This window comes from Cicer arietinum, chromosome 2, assembly GCF_000331145.2.
Source record: "Cicer arietinum cultivar CDC Frontier isolate Library 1 chromosome 2, Cicar.CDCFrontier_v2.0, whole genome shotgun sequence".
Taxonomy (NCBI): Eukaryota; Viridiplantae; Streptophyta; class Magnoliopsida; order Fabales; family Fabaceae; genus Cicer; species Cicer arietinum.
In genome coordinates this window covers 17,348,393-17,364,549 of record NC_021161.2, presented here as the reverse complement: position 1 = coordinate 17,364,549, position 16,157 = coordinate 17,348,393, and the positions used below count along the sequence as shown (strand labels likewise).

At 35.1% G+C, this 16,157-nt stretch overlaps 1 protein-coding gene across 1 annotated transcript; it reads right to left on the bottom strand.

The window, feature by feature from the left end:
* Nucleotides 1–4,709: 4,709 nt before the first annotated feature.
* On the bottom strand, nt 4,710–5,048 carry LOC140919374 (uncharacterized mitochondrial protein AtMg00860-like). The gene has a single exon (XM_073365382.1). The coding sequence runs from the start codon at nt 5,046–5,048 to the stop codon at nt 4,710–4,712; it is 339 nt and encodes a 112-aa protein (XP_073221483.1).
* Nucleotides 5,049–16,157: the final 11,109 nt, after the last annotated feature.

Here is a 16,157-nt window from a genome sequence, read left to right as displayed (position 1 = left end):
CAATCTTGCGTTGATGCCATCTTTAGACTTTCCTGGAACATTGAGTAAGGTACCAATAACACTATCAAATACATTTTTTCAATATGCATCACATCGAGGAAATGTCTTATATACAATGACTTCCAATATGGCAATTCAAAGAAAATTGACTTTTTCTTCCACCCAGTTTTGACCAGCTCTCCCGCAAAAGGTTTGCCAAATTTATTGGTCAAACCTTGTACTTTTTCAAGTATTTGATATCCAGTCGGTGCTAAAGGAGCTTTACCTTCCTCTGATTTTCCATTGAATGCATTTCTCCACCCACGATACTGATGACTATAAGGTAAAAATCTACGATTTCCAAGAAACACATTCTTCTTACAATGTTTCAACCGCATCCAATTTGTACTCTCTTCACATATAAGACATGCACACTGACCTTTAATGCTATATCCTGATAAATTACCATATGCTGGAAAATCATTAATTGTGCCGAACAACATAGCCCTCAAATTGAAACATTCTTTCTTATACCCATCGTAAACTAAAGATTTTTTTGACAAAAACAAAGTAAAAAATACCTGAGACAACCTAGATGGCCGCACAGTACGTAGATGTCCGCACAGTATGTAGATTTACGTATGAGGGTTCCCAGAGTAGAGGTGATGAGGGTTCGTAAATTTATTTTAAATTTGATTTTATTTAATTAAAAGTAAATGATATTTATTTGAAAGCGCATGTCTTTTACAGCGCTTGTGCAAAAAGCGCTGTAATAGATAGTTAAATTGATTGAAAGCGCATGTCTATTACAGCGCTTGTGAAACAAGCGCTGTAATATGTATTTAAATTATTTGAAAGCGCATGTCTTTTACAGCGCTTGTGAAAAAAGCGCTGTAATAGGTAGTTAAATTATTTGAAAGCGCATGTCTTTTACAGCGCTTGTGAAAAAAGCGCTGTAATAGGTAATTAAATTATTTTGAAAGCGCATGTCTTTTACAGCGCTTGTGAAAAAAGCGCTGTAAATGCCTTATAACATTATGCGCAAATGCTATATGACCCTACAACAACGCTTTTTTCACAGCGCTTGTCAAAAAAGCGTTGTGATAGGTTCAGTTATTTTTAAAATATATTTACAACAGCGCTTGTATTTAGTAAGCGCTGTAAAAGGAGCGCTATTAAATAACATTTTTGGCATAGTGATTATCACATAAAGAACATGAAATATTAATGAATTAAAAATACATTTCTAAAATTAATAAAAACAGATTTTTTATATTTTCATTGTTTCTAGAATTTTATACAATTATTTACCTTAAAATTTTCTATAATCTTTTTATTAACAAGTAAAATTAACACAAAGTTTAATAAATAAATAAAAAAAAATTTCATAAAGTAAATAAACTCTAAGGTGTTCTCCTATTTGTATTTAGGAGATCTCTTGTTATGTGAAGGAAGATGGCCTAACCAAATGGATCATACCACAGGTTAAATGAGAGCAAAATGTTATTCAAAAAATACATATTTTTGAACTTATAGGCTACCTATTATGTGGATCTACATAATATTGTGTATCGAACAAGTTGTAGATTACTTCATTGCACTAAGGTTTGAAGTTTATCTTTGAAGTGTGCTTTACAAATCACACCAACACCACAACAAAGCATCGTCTCTGCTCATGCCACATGAGCACATTGGAGCAAGTCGTGTTAATCTCTAATCAATTTGGGAGGAAAGGGATTTGGATACCAATCAAGGTTTAGGGGAGAGTTTCTTGCTTCTATATTTATATGTAGAGACTTTTTCACTTACACATAAATATATTTAATTAAGTATATGTTTAATTTTACAGTAGAATTAGTAAAATCAATGTCAGTTGTCGTAATTTTATCAATCGTATTGTGAAATCAAACATACACTAAATTATATTTAATTAATCATATATGGTACTTGATTAAATTATATTTAGTTTAAATAATGTCAACATATATTTATTTGATTAAATCATATTTAATTAAGTAATCATGTTAAGTCAAATTTAATTTAATCTCCCATTCTAATTAAATATATTGTGTGATCTTAAAGGTTTCAATGGAAATGACAAGAGTCTAAACTATTTTATTTATAAAAAACTATAATATTAGATATCACAAGTTGTAACAACCTAATTTTCATTAACATGAACCCATATAGTGTTTAGAAATGAATTGGGATTTGTAAGAAGTTTTCTGAAGAGTTAAGTCACTTAATTTGTTGGACAAGCCACCAAAATGTGTTTTAGTCGACATGATTCGCTAAGTCAATTGAAATTTACTAAAGAGATTTGTCAAGTAAAGTTTGTTAAACAAAATGTGTTGTTACCCCACACACGTTAGGACCTTGGGCTTCAAGCTCCACATGTCAAACCCCAGATGACTATGGACACATGGCAGCATTTCAATGGACTAGAAGGAGAGGGTTGAAAGCCTATAGAAAAAGGAATTCCCTTAGTGGAAGCAAGCAGCTCCAAAACTATAAATAAGGCACAAATACACACCAACCAAAGACATCTCTCATCCACTACCCTTGGCATATTTGATTATCAAATTTGCCTATTGCAAAGCAAAAGTTAAGCAAATGTTTCTTATATGAAGGAGTTTTGCTCCAATACTAACATTCATGACAACATACATATTGTAGTAGTATTTGCCATACTTTAAGCTCCAATTACATTACATCCAATTCAATAAAACCACTACCAAGTCACCTAAATTTCCTAATGATCATAACCATACATTTGTTAATTATATGACAGAATACTTCCAAGCATTACCGACAACGAGCAATATTGAAGACTTGTTGAATCTTCACATATAAATGTATCAAGTCTAACTCCATACACTACAAGAAGAAAATGTTGTATATGCTGCAAAAAACAGCAACACTGCTCTAAGAGAGTTTTAACTAATTCTCCCATGATGGTTCAATATTCCTGAACAGCCGAGCAAGTTACCAAACCATAAAGATACGAGATGACTAAAACCATTAACCTTCACACCAAGCCAATTCCAAAAATACCATTTTAGAAGTTTCAAGATTCCTTCCATTAGGGATGACAATTAGACCCAGACCCGATAGGTACCCGCAAAAAAAAAAAAAAAAACCACAAAGGGTAGGGTAAAACCCCGGATAATGGGTTTGAACACATGGACAGATAATTACTATAGTATCCACCCCGCCCCATACCCGCATTTATATAAATATATTATTTATTTATTTATTTATTATATTAGTATTTAGTTTAATTAATTATTTTCTTTTATGTTTTAACATCTATTAATATTATTGGACCACTACAATATTTATAATTGAAAGATATACGTTTGCAAACATTTTAAGAATTTGATTATGATGAATATGTAAATAATTGTTACTTTATAAATAAGAGTTATGTCTTATTAATCGTGACTTTATAATTATATTTGCAACTTCTTATCATTTGTTTTTACAAATCTTGAATAATATTGTCGTAAGACTTGTAACTTCATAAAGTATTATTATGATTATTAGAATGTGTATTGTAACGAGTGTTCATTTGAAATGTTTTGAGTTAGAAAATATTTTGTTTTATAATACTTTATGATTGAATTTAAAATATTTGAATAAATTTTAAATTTAATCACAAAAATATCATTTATTTATCGATCTACTTTAGTTAAATCGTGAGTAACGGGTATGAATACAGACACTTAGGTACCTAGAAGGTAAGTGTACGGGTATTAAAATTGATACCCAAGAGGGTAAGGTACGGGTATGGGTATTTTTTTAAATCGCTGGTATAGAGACGAGTAGTATAGTACCCTACCCAAACCCTATCCATTATCATCCCTAAGAATCATCATCTTCCACATGTAGAACTGAGAGGGCAGCATACATGAAGCTTCGCAACTTCCATCACAAACAAAGTTGCGCAACATTGTAAGGATGCCCAAGAAGAAAGAAGTGAGCATACTTTGTAAGCCTACCAATGACTACAAAGATTGTATCCTTGCCTCTAACTCGTGGAAGGCCACCAACAAAACCCATAGAAATATCTTGCCACACTTGGCAAGGAATAGGCAAATGTTGAAGTAGCCCAGCCGAATATAAAATGGAGTACTTGTTCCTTTGACATACATCACACTCTTCAATAAACTTCTTGGTATCTCTCCTCATGCCTTCCCAAAACAAGAAGATAGAGACCCTTTTAAAAGTTCTGAACAATCATGAATACCCTCCACAAGGAGAATCATGACATTCAACCAAGATAAGTGGTATTATGTTAGAACCCTTAGGCTGCACCAATTTACCTTTATACAAAGCCATCCCTTTTTGAACTCATAACCAAAATGAGAAGTAGGAGAGACAATTAAGCCATGCATCAACTGCTGCAATTTAGGATCTTGTTGCAATTCCTCATCCAAAGAATCATCATCTTCCACATGTAGAACTGAGAGGGCAATATACATATCTCTCTTAGACAAACTATCTGTTGCAGTATTCTCCTTTCCTGGCTTGTATTGGATTTCAAAATCCAAACAAATGAGCTTGACATCCCATTTAAATTGCTCAGCACTGAACAATCCTTGATCAATCAAGAACTTAAGGCTCATTTGGCCAGTCCTCACAATGAAATACTTGCCCAAAAGGTAGTGTCTCCATTTGGTCACAGCCTGAACCAAAGCCATAAGCTCCATTTGGTCATAAAAAGACTTTTATTGAGCTCTCAAAGATAAGCCTTGACTCCAAAAGGCAAGAGGTTTACCCTCCTGCCTTAAAACAGCCCCTAACCCCTTACTAGAAGCATCGGTTTCAACTACGAAGACCTTTGTGAAATTAGATACTGCCAACAAGGGAAGATCAACCATGTTTATTTTCAAGGCCTGACACGCAGATGTAGCTTCCTTAGTCCAACAAAACTTGTCTTTCTGCAAAAGCGCAGTTAAGGGTTTGGCTATGTTACCATAACCTTGGACAAAACGTCTATAATACCTTATTATTCCAAGGAAACCCCTAAGACCCTTCACAACCGTATGAATAGGCCAAGAAGTCATGGGTGCAGTCTGGGGAGGACAAGTTGCCACCCTTTCTCCAGAAATCACATGTCCCAAGTACTCAAGACTAGATTGTCCAAAGCTACATTTTTTTCTTATTTGCCTTCAACCTATTCTGCATCAGCACTGCCAAGACTTGGTGGACATGAACAAGATGAGCTGGCAAATCCTTGCTATACACCAAAATGTCATCAAAAAAGACCAAGACAAATCTCTAAAGGAAAGGCTTCAAAATCTCATTCATGAGGGCTTGGAATGTGGAAAGAGCATTGGTGAGACCGAAAGGCATCACCAAGAACTCATAATGCCCCTCATGAGTTCAAAAAGTCATTTTTTCTATATCATCTTCCTTCACCCGAATTTGATGATAGCTTGATTTTAAATCAAGCTTAGTGAATATTGTTGCTCCGTCAAGTTCATCGAGCAACTCTTCAATGATACGAATGGGGAATTTGTTAGGGATATTAATTTTGTTGAGAGCCTTATAATCCATGCAAAAACGCCAACCCCCATCTTTCTTCTTGACCAAGATGATGGGACTAGAGTAAGGGCTAATGCTCAATCTTACAATGCCAGCCTCAAGCATTTGTGAAACCAACCGCTCTATCTTCGTTTTTTAATAGTGTGGATACATATAAGGTCGTAAATTAGGTATCTCAGCCCCTCATTCAAATAAATTGCATGATCTAATCTCCTTTGGATTGGAAGACCTTCTGGATCCTTAAAAACCTTAGAATACTGTTGAAGTACCTTTGAAACAGCTTCAGGTATAACTGAAACCTCTGCTGGTTTCTGCTATGCAGAATCGTACTGAATTAACAAGCCTTCCCCTTCTTCCTTCAAAATTTGCATGAAGGCTCCATAAGACAATTCAATCTTAGTTAAGGAAGGATCACCAACCAAAGTAATCAACTTGCCATCTCTAGACAAGGTAAGCTCCAACTTGCCAAAGTTGGTTTTTGTTGGTTGGTACGACCACGTAATAATCGAAATATATCAGAATGTATCAGTTCTTTAAGAAATTAAATCAATTTCATACACACAGCGGAATTTAAATTGTAGCATACAAGATTAGCAAGTTCTGTTAGATTGATATGAGATTAACCAAGATGCATACAAGTCAAATTATCAGATTAAACAATATTACTTATCACAGACTATGTTTAACATGCATCTAATATTAATCACATATACAAATATATCAAGATAGAAAATTAAAGGAGTTAAGGGTTAGAGAAGATTGCACCAAGAATTTATACTGGTTCAGTTGTCAACTTGACAACCTACATCCAATCCTGACAATCCAAACGGATTTCAGATTTTCTTTTCCAATAGAAAGAATCAATTACAGATTGTCTAGTTTCCTCCCCGAAACCTATCTATCTTAATGATCTCTTTCCTAGTGATCACCCTCTGATCCTTGTAGATACTCAGCAATCTAACACATAATCAAAGTCCGACTTTTTCTTGTTGAGCACTCTCACCCAAGAAAGTAGCCACCAGTTTCTAGCTGGCTTTTCCCGCTTTCGTTTTTGTTTCAAAGAATTATTACAAACAGAATTAAGGAAGAACAAAAAGAAAGAAGTCTTCAATCTTGGTCAATGTGACTTCTCACGATTCTGGATATTCAAGGATTGTTCATGAGAACCTTGTCTTTCAAGATCACTTTTCCAGCTCTCTTATTGATTGTTGATAATCTCTTTTGCTGTGATCTGAAAAAGCAATCTCAGTGTGTTAACCAAGTGTTATTGAGAGTTCTTTTGTATATCAAGAATATTCAAAGTTTATTTCAGATTGGTTATTGAAAGAATGATTGAAGACAGTTTATATAGTTTCTGAAAAACATATTAATCAATCGATTTACCAATCGATTTCTTAAAGTGATAAAACCAGTCTAATCGATTTGCCAATCGATTATCGTGTGTCTTGTTTTTCTTGAATCTTGAAACTATATAAGCCAATCGATTTGTATGTCACAGGAAAAGTTATTTTGCAAATGATTTTTAAGCAATCGATTTACCAATCGATTACCCTTAAAACTGGGGTATCACTGTGACTTGTCCAATCGATTTCCCAATCGATTTATTTCAATCATGATTACTTTGTGAAATGTATAATCGATTTGTCAATCGATTACCCTCAAAACTGGGGTGCTACTGACTTGTGCAATTTTCATTTCTAATTTAGTCAGTCGATTGCCCAATCGATTATACCAACACAAACAGTTGTGTTTCCTTACACCCTTGTTATGAAATCGATTTCCCAATCGATTTGCTTCAGTCAAAAGTCAACTTTTGTTGATTTCTTGTGTTCCAAGCAATATATTCCAAGTGTGTAGGATTTGATTGTTGTTCCTGAAATCTTGCTCAATTCAAATATTAGATTTATCATGTATTGTATGAACATTGTTGAATTGTGAATTATGTCAAAATTAGGAATCAAAGGATCAAAATCCAACAGTTTTGACATGTCCCAAACAAGAAAGCTAATCTAAACCCAACACCAAATCTACCCCTTGCTAGGAACTCCACAATCTATGAGTACCAAATAGAATTATTCTGAACTACCCTTTGTATCTCCCAATAATTTGTGGAAGTCAGCCCAACCATTGAACAAAAAGACAATTGCAGAGAATTGAAAGTTTCTACCTCATGCAACTCAGCAAGACTGCTTATTCTTGCATTTATGTTCTCTATGATAGGGCTCATCACATCTGAAACAAAGTCTTTTCTCCCTTTTGTCTGTCATCTCAACCCTGGACAAATGTTTGAAATCATCACCCCGAGTTTTATTCCCTTCCCCAGCTTGAACACTCACCAGATTAGTAGCAGAGGTACCACCCTCAATTTTCTTATCTATCCAAGGCTTAGTATCCACCGTCACAGTTTTAGTGTAAGAACTAGCCTTAAAAATAGTGGTTTGCTTAGTGAAAGTGTTGGTTCCTTTCTTAGTCCAAACCAGATTCTTCTCCTCAATCATAATAGACTTTTGAATTAAATCAAACAAAGACTTTAATTCATAAAGTTTTACCTCCACTTGAATTTCCTCTTTCAAGCCATTCATGAAAATTCCTCTTTCAAGCCATTCATGCAAATTATTGATCAATGGCCTTCAAAACTTCCACATATTTCATAAACCCCTCCACAAATTCCACCATTGTCCATGTTTGTTTGAGTGCCAGCAACAAGTCAAAGAGATTTTGTACCATGGAAGGTTGAAACATGTGAACCACAGCTAGCTTGAACCCGTCCCAAGTTGGTTCCAAATTGCAACCAACCCACCAGTGATACCAGCTCAGTGCTCTATTGTCCATGGCCACCAAAGTGGCACACAACTTCTCCTCCCCAAGAACGCTTCGCAACTCGAAGTATTATTCCAAATAGTGTGTCCAACCGTACACATCGTCGCTTGAGAAAATCGGGATCTCTAGATTCATCCACCGGTCGCGCTTAACGTGGTCACCCAGGGATCTACCACCATCGCTGCTGGTCTCCGCTTCTTCCATACAAATAGTCCCGCCGCCATTGGAATCAATCTTGGCTGCAAGTGCAACCAATTGATCCACCGTATGTTTGGCGTGCGCCTCTGCCAACTCCAATTGTGTGCGCCATTCCTCACGCTCTTGCTCTATATCACTCAAATCTCTCTCTATGCTTCTTGTCTTCATGCAATGCGCAGTAGAAGGAAGCAAAATCAGGGCACCAGATCAGTGCTATGATACCAATGTTAAAGCTATAATGTAAATCTAAAGAAAACTCAAGAACATATGAAGGAGATAAATCGAAAATGAATTCTCTCATGAATGTATTATTGAAACTGAGAAAAATGAATAGAGTAGCGGTTACAGATATGCCAACTGAACTGCCCTGCAATTCAGTTCCAACCAATTAACTCTCTAACTGCCTACCTAATCATTTAGGATTTACAACTGGCACAACTCAACAATTAACAAAACTAACAACATAGAAATTAAGCTCGGTTCCTTCTCTCATACACCTTCCTAATAGAAAGCCTTGCTTGACTAGCAATCCTATCAGATCAACTATGTGGATCGAGGAGCTATAGCTAGCAATGGTGTAAATGGAAGTCTTGCAACTTGTACTGATTCTGGCATTTCTTCTACCGCTACTGGAATTCAGTATGTTCTACTTTTGCTTTAGTGTGTGATTGGTTATGTCGTGGCAAAAGTTGATTTTGTAAAATTGATTTAGTTTAAACTTAGTGGATTGTTTGGATATGTTCATATAAAAGTGGGTTGAATAATATATTTGAAAGTAAAAATCAATTGTAAAGCCAAAAACTACATATTGTAGCTTCAAGTTATAATCAATTCTATTCGAACACATCCAAACATTTCAAGTATCTAACAAAATTAACAACTAATTGCTAACACCGACTATTAAAAAAAAAAGCATATAACTTGCAAATTTTAGGACTGAAAACGAAATAAGTAAATTTTATAAGGACTCACAATATATATAATTAAACTTATTACGGTAGCATGGTTTTCCTCATTTCAGGGAGGATTTTAACTTGAACAATTTTCAAGATGGAGTTATGTCATCTGCATTTATGGTTGGACTTCTAATTGCTTCTCCAATATTTCCTTCTCTTGCCAAAAGGTGAATTGCTTTAATGTTACATTGTGCATTAGCTTCTGCATGCTTGTGACAGTTTTCATACTTATGCAATAACCGTGTCATCAAATTGTCTAAATAATATATTGTTTTTACATTATTTGATGTACAAGTTAAATTTTGTAGTGTCACTACGCGAAAAATGTCATTTTATAGCGCTCTTTTTACAGGCTTACTAAATACAAGCACTGTTGTAAATATATTTTAAAAATAACGGAGCCTATATCAACACTTTTTTGACAAGCACTATGAAAAAGCGCTGTTGTAGGGTCATGTAGCGTTTGCGCATAATGTTTACAAGGCTTTTACAACGCTTGTACACAAGCGCTGTAAACTGAAGCGCCCTCACATAATGTTTTACAGCGCTTTTTTCACAAGCGCTGTAAAAGACATGCGCTTTCAAATAATTAAATTACCTATTACAACGCTTTTTTCACAAGCGCTGTAAAAGACATGCGCTGTAAATAAAAATCATTTACTTTTAAATAAATAAAAACAAATTTAAAACAAATTTACGAACCCTCATCACCTCTACTCTGGGAACCCTCATATCCTCTACGTACTGTGCGGCCATCTACGTTGTCTCAGGTATTTATTAATTTGTTGTTGTCAAAAAATCTTTAGTTTTTTAATAATTGAAAACTAATAAATTGTTACATATTAAATCTTTTCTTTTTGAAATTTGTTGATTTGATCTGTTTTGAAATGTTTTCTGTTTTGAAATTGTTACATAATAATGGACCTTGGTTTCAATTTTCCAATATTAGATATGTTGATATTGGTTTCTTTTTGAAATTTGTTGATCCGTTCAGTAGCTTATTATTTTTGTAACTACATTTATATAGGTGATCATATAATATGGATCGAAAATGGATGTCTGCCAATCGATTGTCAAAAGAGTATGAAAATGGAGTGAATGAGTTTGTTGAGTTTGCAGTGAAGAATGCAAAAGATCCAAATAGAGTCGTTTGTCCTTGTTTAAAATGTTGTTTTGGAAAACGCGTTAGAGAAGATGAATTGGAAGGACATTTAATATGTAATGGAATTGATCAAAGCTATACATGTTGGATAAGACATGGTGAGAAAAAAAAAGGAAACATTAATTTTGAGAATGGTTCGACATATGCTTCAACTGACTTCGATATAGATACATATGAGCCAGACCGAGTTGAGTAGATTGCAAAAGAAGTTGAAGAAGATCTTCGAGATTGTCCTAAAATGTTTGAGAGTTTGTTGAGTGAAGCAGAGAAACCATTATATAATGGCTGTACTAAATTCACAAGACTGTCGGTGATATTAAAGTTGTACAACTTAAAAGCGAGTAATGGATGGTCTGATAAAAGCTTCAAGAATTATTAACACTCTTAAAAGATATGTTGCCAGATGATAATGAACTTCCACGTCGAACCTACGAGGCTAAACGGATTTTGTGCTCTATTGGCATGAGTTACAAAAGGATTCATGCGTGTCCTAACGATTGCATTTTATTTCGAAACGAATATGAATTACTAACGGTGTGTCCGAAATGCAATGTCTCTCGATATAAGAAGAAAGGATCTACTCCAGCAAAAGTCGTGTGGTATTTTCCTATTATACCAAGATTTAGGCGCATGTATCGCAGTGAAGAAGATTCAAAACACTTGACATGACATGTAGATGAAAGAATTAGAGATGGAATGTTTCGACACCCTGCAGACTCCCCACAATGGGCAAAAATTGATCACGAGTATCCTGAATTCAGGATAGAGTCAAGAAATCTAAGACTTGCACTTTCTACTGATGGAATGAATCCACATGGTCTTCAAAGCATCTCACACAGCACGTGGCCTGTGATTTTGTTGATTTATAACCTACCTCCATGGTTATGTATGAAGCGTAAGTTTATGATGTTGTCTCTGTTAATTTCTGGACCCAAACAATCGGGGAATGATATCGACGTATACTTGACTCCTTTAATTGAAGATTTAAAAATTATGTGGGAGACAGGTGTGGAAGTTTATGATGGGTATAAGAAAGAATGATTCAATTTGAGGGCTATGTTGTTCGACACAATTAATGATTTCCAGCATATGGTAATTTATCAAGATATAGCATTAAAGGTCAGTGTGCATGTCCTATATGTGAAGAGAGTACAAATTGGATGCGGTTGAAACATTGTAAGAAGAATGTGTTTCTTGGACATCGTAGATTTTTACCTTATAGTCATCAGTATCGTGGGTGGAGAAATGCATTCAATGGAAAATCAGTGGAACGTAAAAAGTAGAAGTTGACCAGAAGGTTGTATTGCTGAACGGTACATTGTTGAAGATGCTGCTGAATTTTGTACTGAATATATGTCCAATGTTGAATCAATAGGGCTTCCCATGTCTCGTCATTCGGGAAGAATATCAGGAGAAGGGATAATTGGAAGGAGAGTATTGACTATATCAAGGACATAATGGGAGCATGCACAATTGTATGTTCTGCACAATGATGATGAGGTTCAACCGTATTTTACAATACACATGGATCAGTTATCTCGTTTAAACATGAATAGGAATCAAAATTGGATAACTCGAGAGCACAATCAAAGTTTTATAACATGGTTAAAAAATCACATAAAGTCAAAGTTTGATATAGACCCCAAATCAATTTCACAGAGATTGAGGTGGCTAGCAAATGGTCTGAGTTTACATGTCTTTTCTTACACTGGTTATGTTGTTAACAGCTACACATTTTATACCAAAGAACAAGATGATTAGACCACTATGCAAAATAGCGGAGTCACTCTCGTAGCTGAAGCGATGCATGTCTCAAGTGCAAAAGACAAAAACCCAATATATGCAAATCTATCATATTTTGGGGTTATCGAGCGCATATGGGAGTTAGACTACACAATGTTTCGTGTTCCCATATTTGGTTGCAAGTGGGTCGATAATAATAATGGCGTTCGGATTGATGAGTCAGGATTCTTGCTTGTCGATTTTAATAGGGTGGGATACAAAGACGAGCCTTTTATTTTAGCGTCGCAAGCTCAACAAGTGTTTTATGTCACTAATCCTGTTGATGATAAATGGTTTGTTGTCCTATCGACCAATAAAATAAGTGATGATAACAATAATGATGAAGATGTTGGTAATGATCTTTTATTTGCAACATCACAACAACCACATGAAATTGATTCAACTGATGATGGTTTATATCTTAGAGATGATCATGATGAGGGAATTTGGATTAATCCATCGTTTCGTATTGTAAATCGACAAACAAATGTGAATCCCACCAGGAAAAGAAGAAGGGCATCTTAATGTACATGTTTAATTGTTTTATATAAGCCATGTAATCTGAACTGAGTTAATGTAAATTTAATTGTTTTATATAAGCAACCATGTATTTGATTTTCTGATTAATTTATTTTCTACTTATATTTAGCTTGATTTGAGTGTTTTATACTAAGTTCATGTAATTTAATATAAACTAGTAATTTACATGAACTGAACTGAATATAAATTAGTAATTTACATGAACTGAACTGAACTGAAAAAGAGCCTTAAATATAAAAATAAAACAAGGAGGCCTTTTACAGCGCTTCTTGGAAAAAGCGCTGTAAAAGAGCCTTTTTAAAAATAAAATAAGGAGGCCTTTTAGAGCGCTTATTTGAAAAAGCGTTGTAAAAGGCTTTAAAAAAAACATTCATATAACATAAGAAAACAATGAGGTCTTTTACAGCACTTCTTGGAAAAAGCGCTGTAAAAGAGCCTTTTTAAAAATAAAATAAGGAGGCCTTTTAGAGCGCTTTTCCAACAAGCGCTGTAAAAGTCTTATAAAAGAGCCCTGTAAAAGGGTTTTATATATAACAGTAAACCGCTTCAGTTTCCTCTTCATTACGTAAACTTCACTATCATCTCAACCTTCATCGTTCTTCTCTTCCTTTGCAAACCCTATCATCTCTTCCATTATGAACCCTATTTCCACGATCATCTCCCTCATTTCGAACCTTATTTCCATCCACGATCATCTCTCCCATTACACACAATATCTTTTCATTGAAATACGTAACCCTCATTACGTATTTCTTCAAACCATATTTCTATGAATCGTATTTCTGCGAACTTTCTGCGAACCCTCATTTATGTTGTTTAAGGTATTTCTTCGAACCCTCATTATTCAGGTATTGATGTTATTAATTTTTTGTTATCACTAAAATGCATGTTGAGCTTGTTTAAGATATACTGATATTGATATGTACTTAGAATACTGCATGTTGAGCTTGTTGAAGTTATACTAAACTATAATGCAAAAGGTCATTAAAGCAAGGAGCAATGGCATTAAATTTGAGGTATACTATACTCTATTTGCTGTTTATTTTTTATCTTTTTTTAATAGCATGTACTTACTATATGAGTTTATTAGGTTGGATGGAATGAGAGTGGTCAGCCAATTGACCCCAACAGCTCCATGTTTGTAATTTACATTGGGGCTGTTGTTCGTCAAAATATTCCATAATTGATGATTGGAGAGATAAGGCGTTGAAGGATGCCAAAGATATACTATGGAATGACATTCAAGTAACTTTTTTGATCCACTCTTTTGTCATTTATAATTTTTTTCATTGAAATACTTTACTCAAACTATATCTTTATTTCGCTTGCAAAATTCTTTTGTTCTTGATGAGGGGAGAAAGAGTTACGTATTGAGAGTTGCTGGGAAAATCCACCGGGGATTTAGATCCAAAAGTCTTCCCGAGGTAATTAATTACTTACTTATGTAATTACTTATGTATTAAATATACTTATATATTAACCATACTTATGTTTTAACCATTGATTTAGGTTGTCACTCCATGTGTGTTGTACTTATCCTCCCCTACTCATCGGAAGGTCGGAAAGGGAAAATTGTACAATACTTCGAGAGAAGTATTGCACAACACACTGATCCCTACGGGCCATGTCAAAGTATCACCAATTATTGCTTTGGAACCAACTGCACCGTTGCCGATACCGGACAATGATGGAGATATGAAGTTTTTGGGCGAATCAATTGGTAGTTACGTGGCATGGCCCACACATCTTGTTGCCCTCTGTTGAATATAAAGAGTATTAAGAGACATATTGTGAATAACCCGTGTGTTTCAACTACACAGCGGAATCTCTTTATATAGACACAGGGTATTAAATAACCCTAATTTACAGTAATGCTAACGGGCCAGAATACTTACATACTTACAGCCCATATATATTATTTACATTCTAATATAGTATTAAACACTCCCCCTCAAGCTGGAGCATATAAATCAAATTCACCTAGCTTGTTACATATATAACTAATTCTAGGACCTCACAATGACTTTGTAAACACATCTGCTAACTGATCATTGGATTTGACAAAGCTGGTGATGATGTCACCTGATTCAATCTTTTCTCTAACAAAATGGCAGTCAATCTCAATATGCTTGGTCCTCTCATGAAAAACCAGATTCGAGGCAATGTGCAGTGCAGCTTGATTATCACATATTAATGTCATTGTGCTGGTCTCTTCAAATTGAAGTTCTTTCAGTAACTGTTTCAGCCAGATGAGTTCACATGTTACTAGTGCCATGACCTTGTATTCTGCCTCAGCGTTGGATCTTGCAACAACATTTTGTTTCTTACTCTTCCAAGATATTAAATTTCCTCCTATGAGTACACAATACCCGGAAGTTGATCGTCTATCTATGGGCGAGCCTGCCCAATCAGCATCTGAGTAGCCAATTATTTGAGTATGTCCTCTATCTTCATAAATGAGACCTTTTCCAGGTGCACTTTTGATGTATTTAAGAATCCGGATTACAGCATCCATATGTTCTTGGCAAGGAGAATTTAAGAACTGATTTACCACACTGACAACAAAGGAAGTTTCAGGACGAGTGATTGTGAGATAGTTTAATTTTCCAACCAATCTCCTATATCTTCCTGAATCTGATAGAGGCTCCCCCTGATTGGGTAGGAGTTTGACATTTGGATCCATAGGAGTATCAACTAACTTGGCATTTAGTAGGTCAGTTTCTTCAAGAATATCCATAGCATATTTTCTTTGTGAAATTACAAGGCCATCCTTCGATTGAGCTACTTCAATACCCAGAAAATAACGGAGTTTACCAAGGTCTTTAGTCTGAAATTTATTTGAGAGATGTTGTTTTAACTTGAGTATTCCTTGCTGATCACTACCAGTTATAACAATGTCATCCACATAAACAATAAGATAGGAGAAAAACGATGATAACACAAATCAATATAATGTGGAGATGGATTACGGGTGGTGCGAATATCCTTACGAAGAGCAATGGGAAGGTCAAGCTCAGGTGGTAGGGCCGGATCCGGAAGTGACGTCGGAGGAGAGTCTGTAATGGGAGCAGGAACAGGCACAACAGAGGATAAGCGACGATGCTGATATGTTTGTAGTGGTCGTGGAGGTTGGGGGGCAGACTCGGCAGGTTCGATAGTAATATGAGGGG

What these genes read in the sequence shown, in the direction of transcription:
- LOC140919374 (XM_073365382.1), bottom strand. Translation starts at nt 5,048, where the DNA reads ATGACTTCTTGGCCTATTCATACGGTTGTGAAGGGTCTTAGGGGTTTC.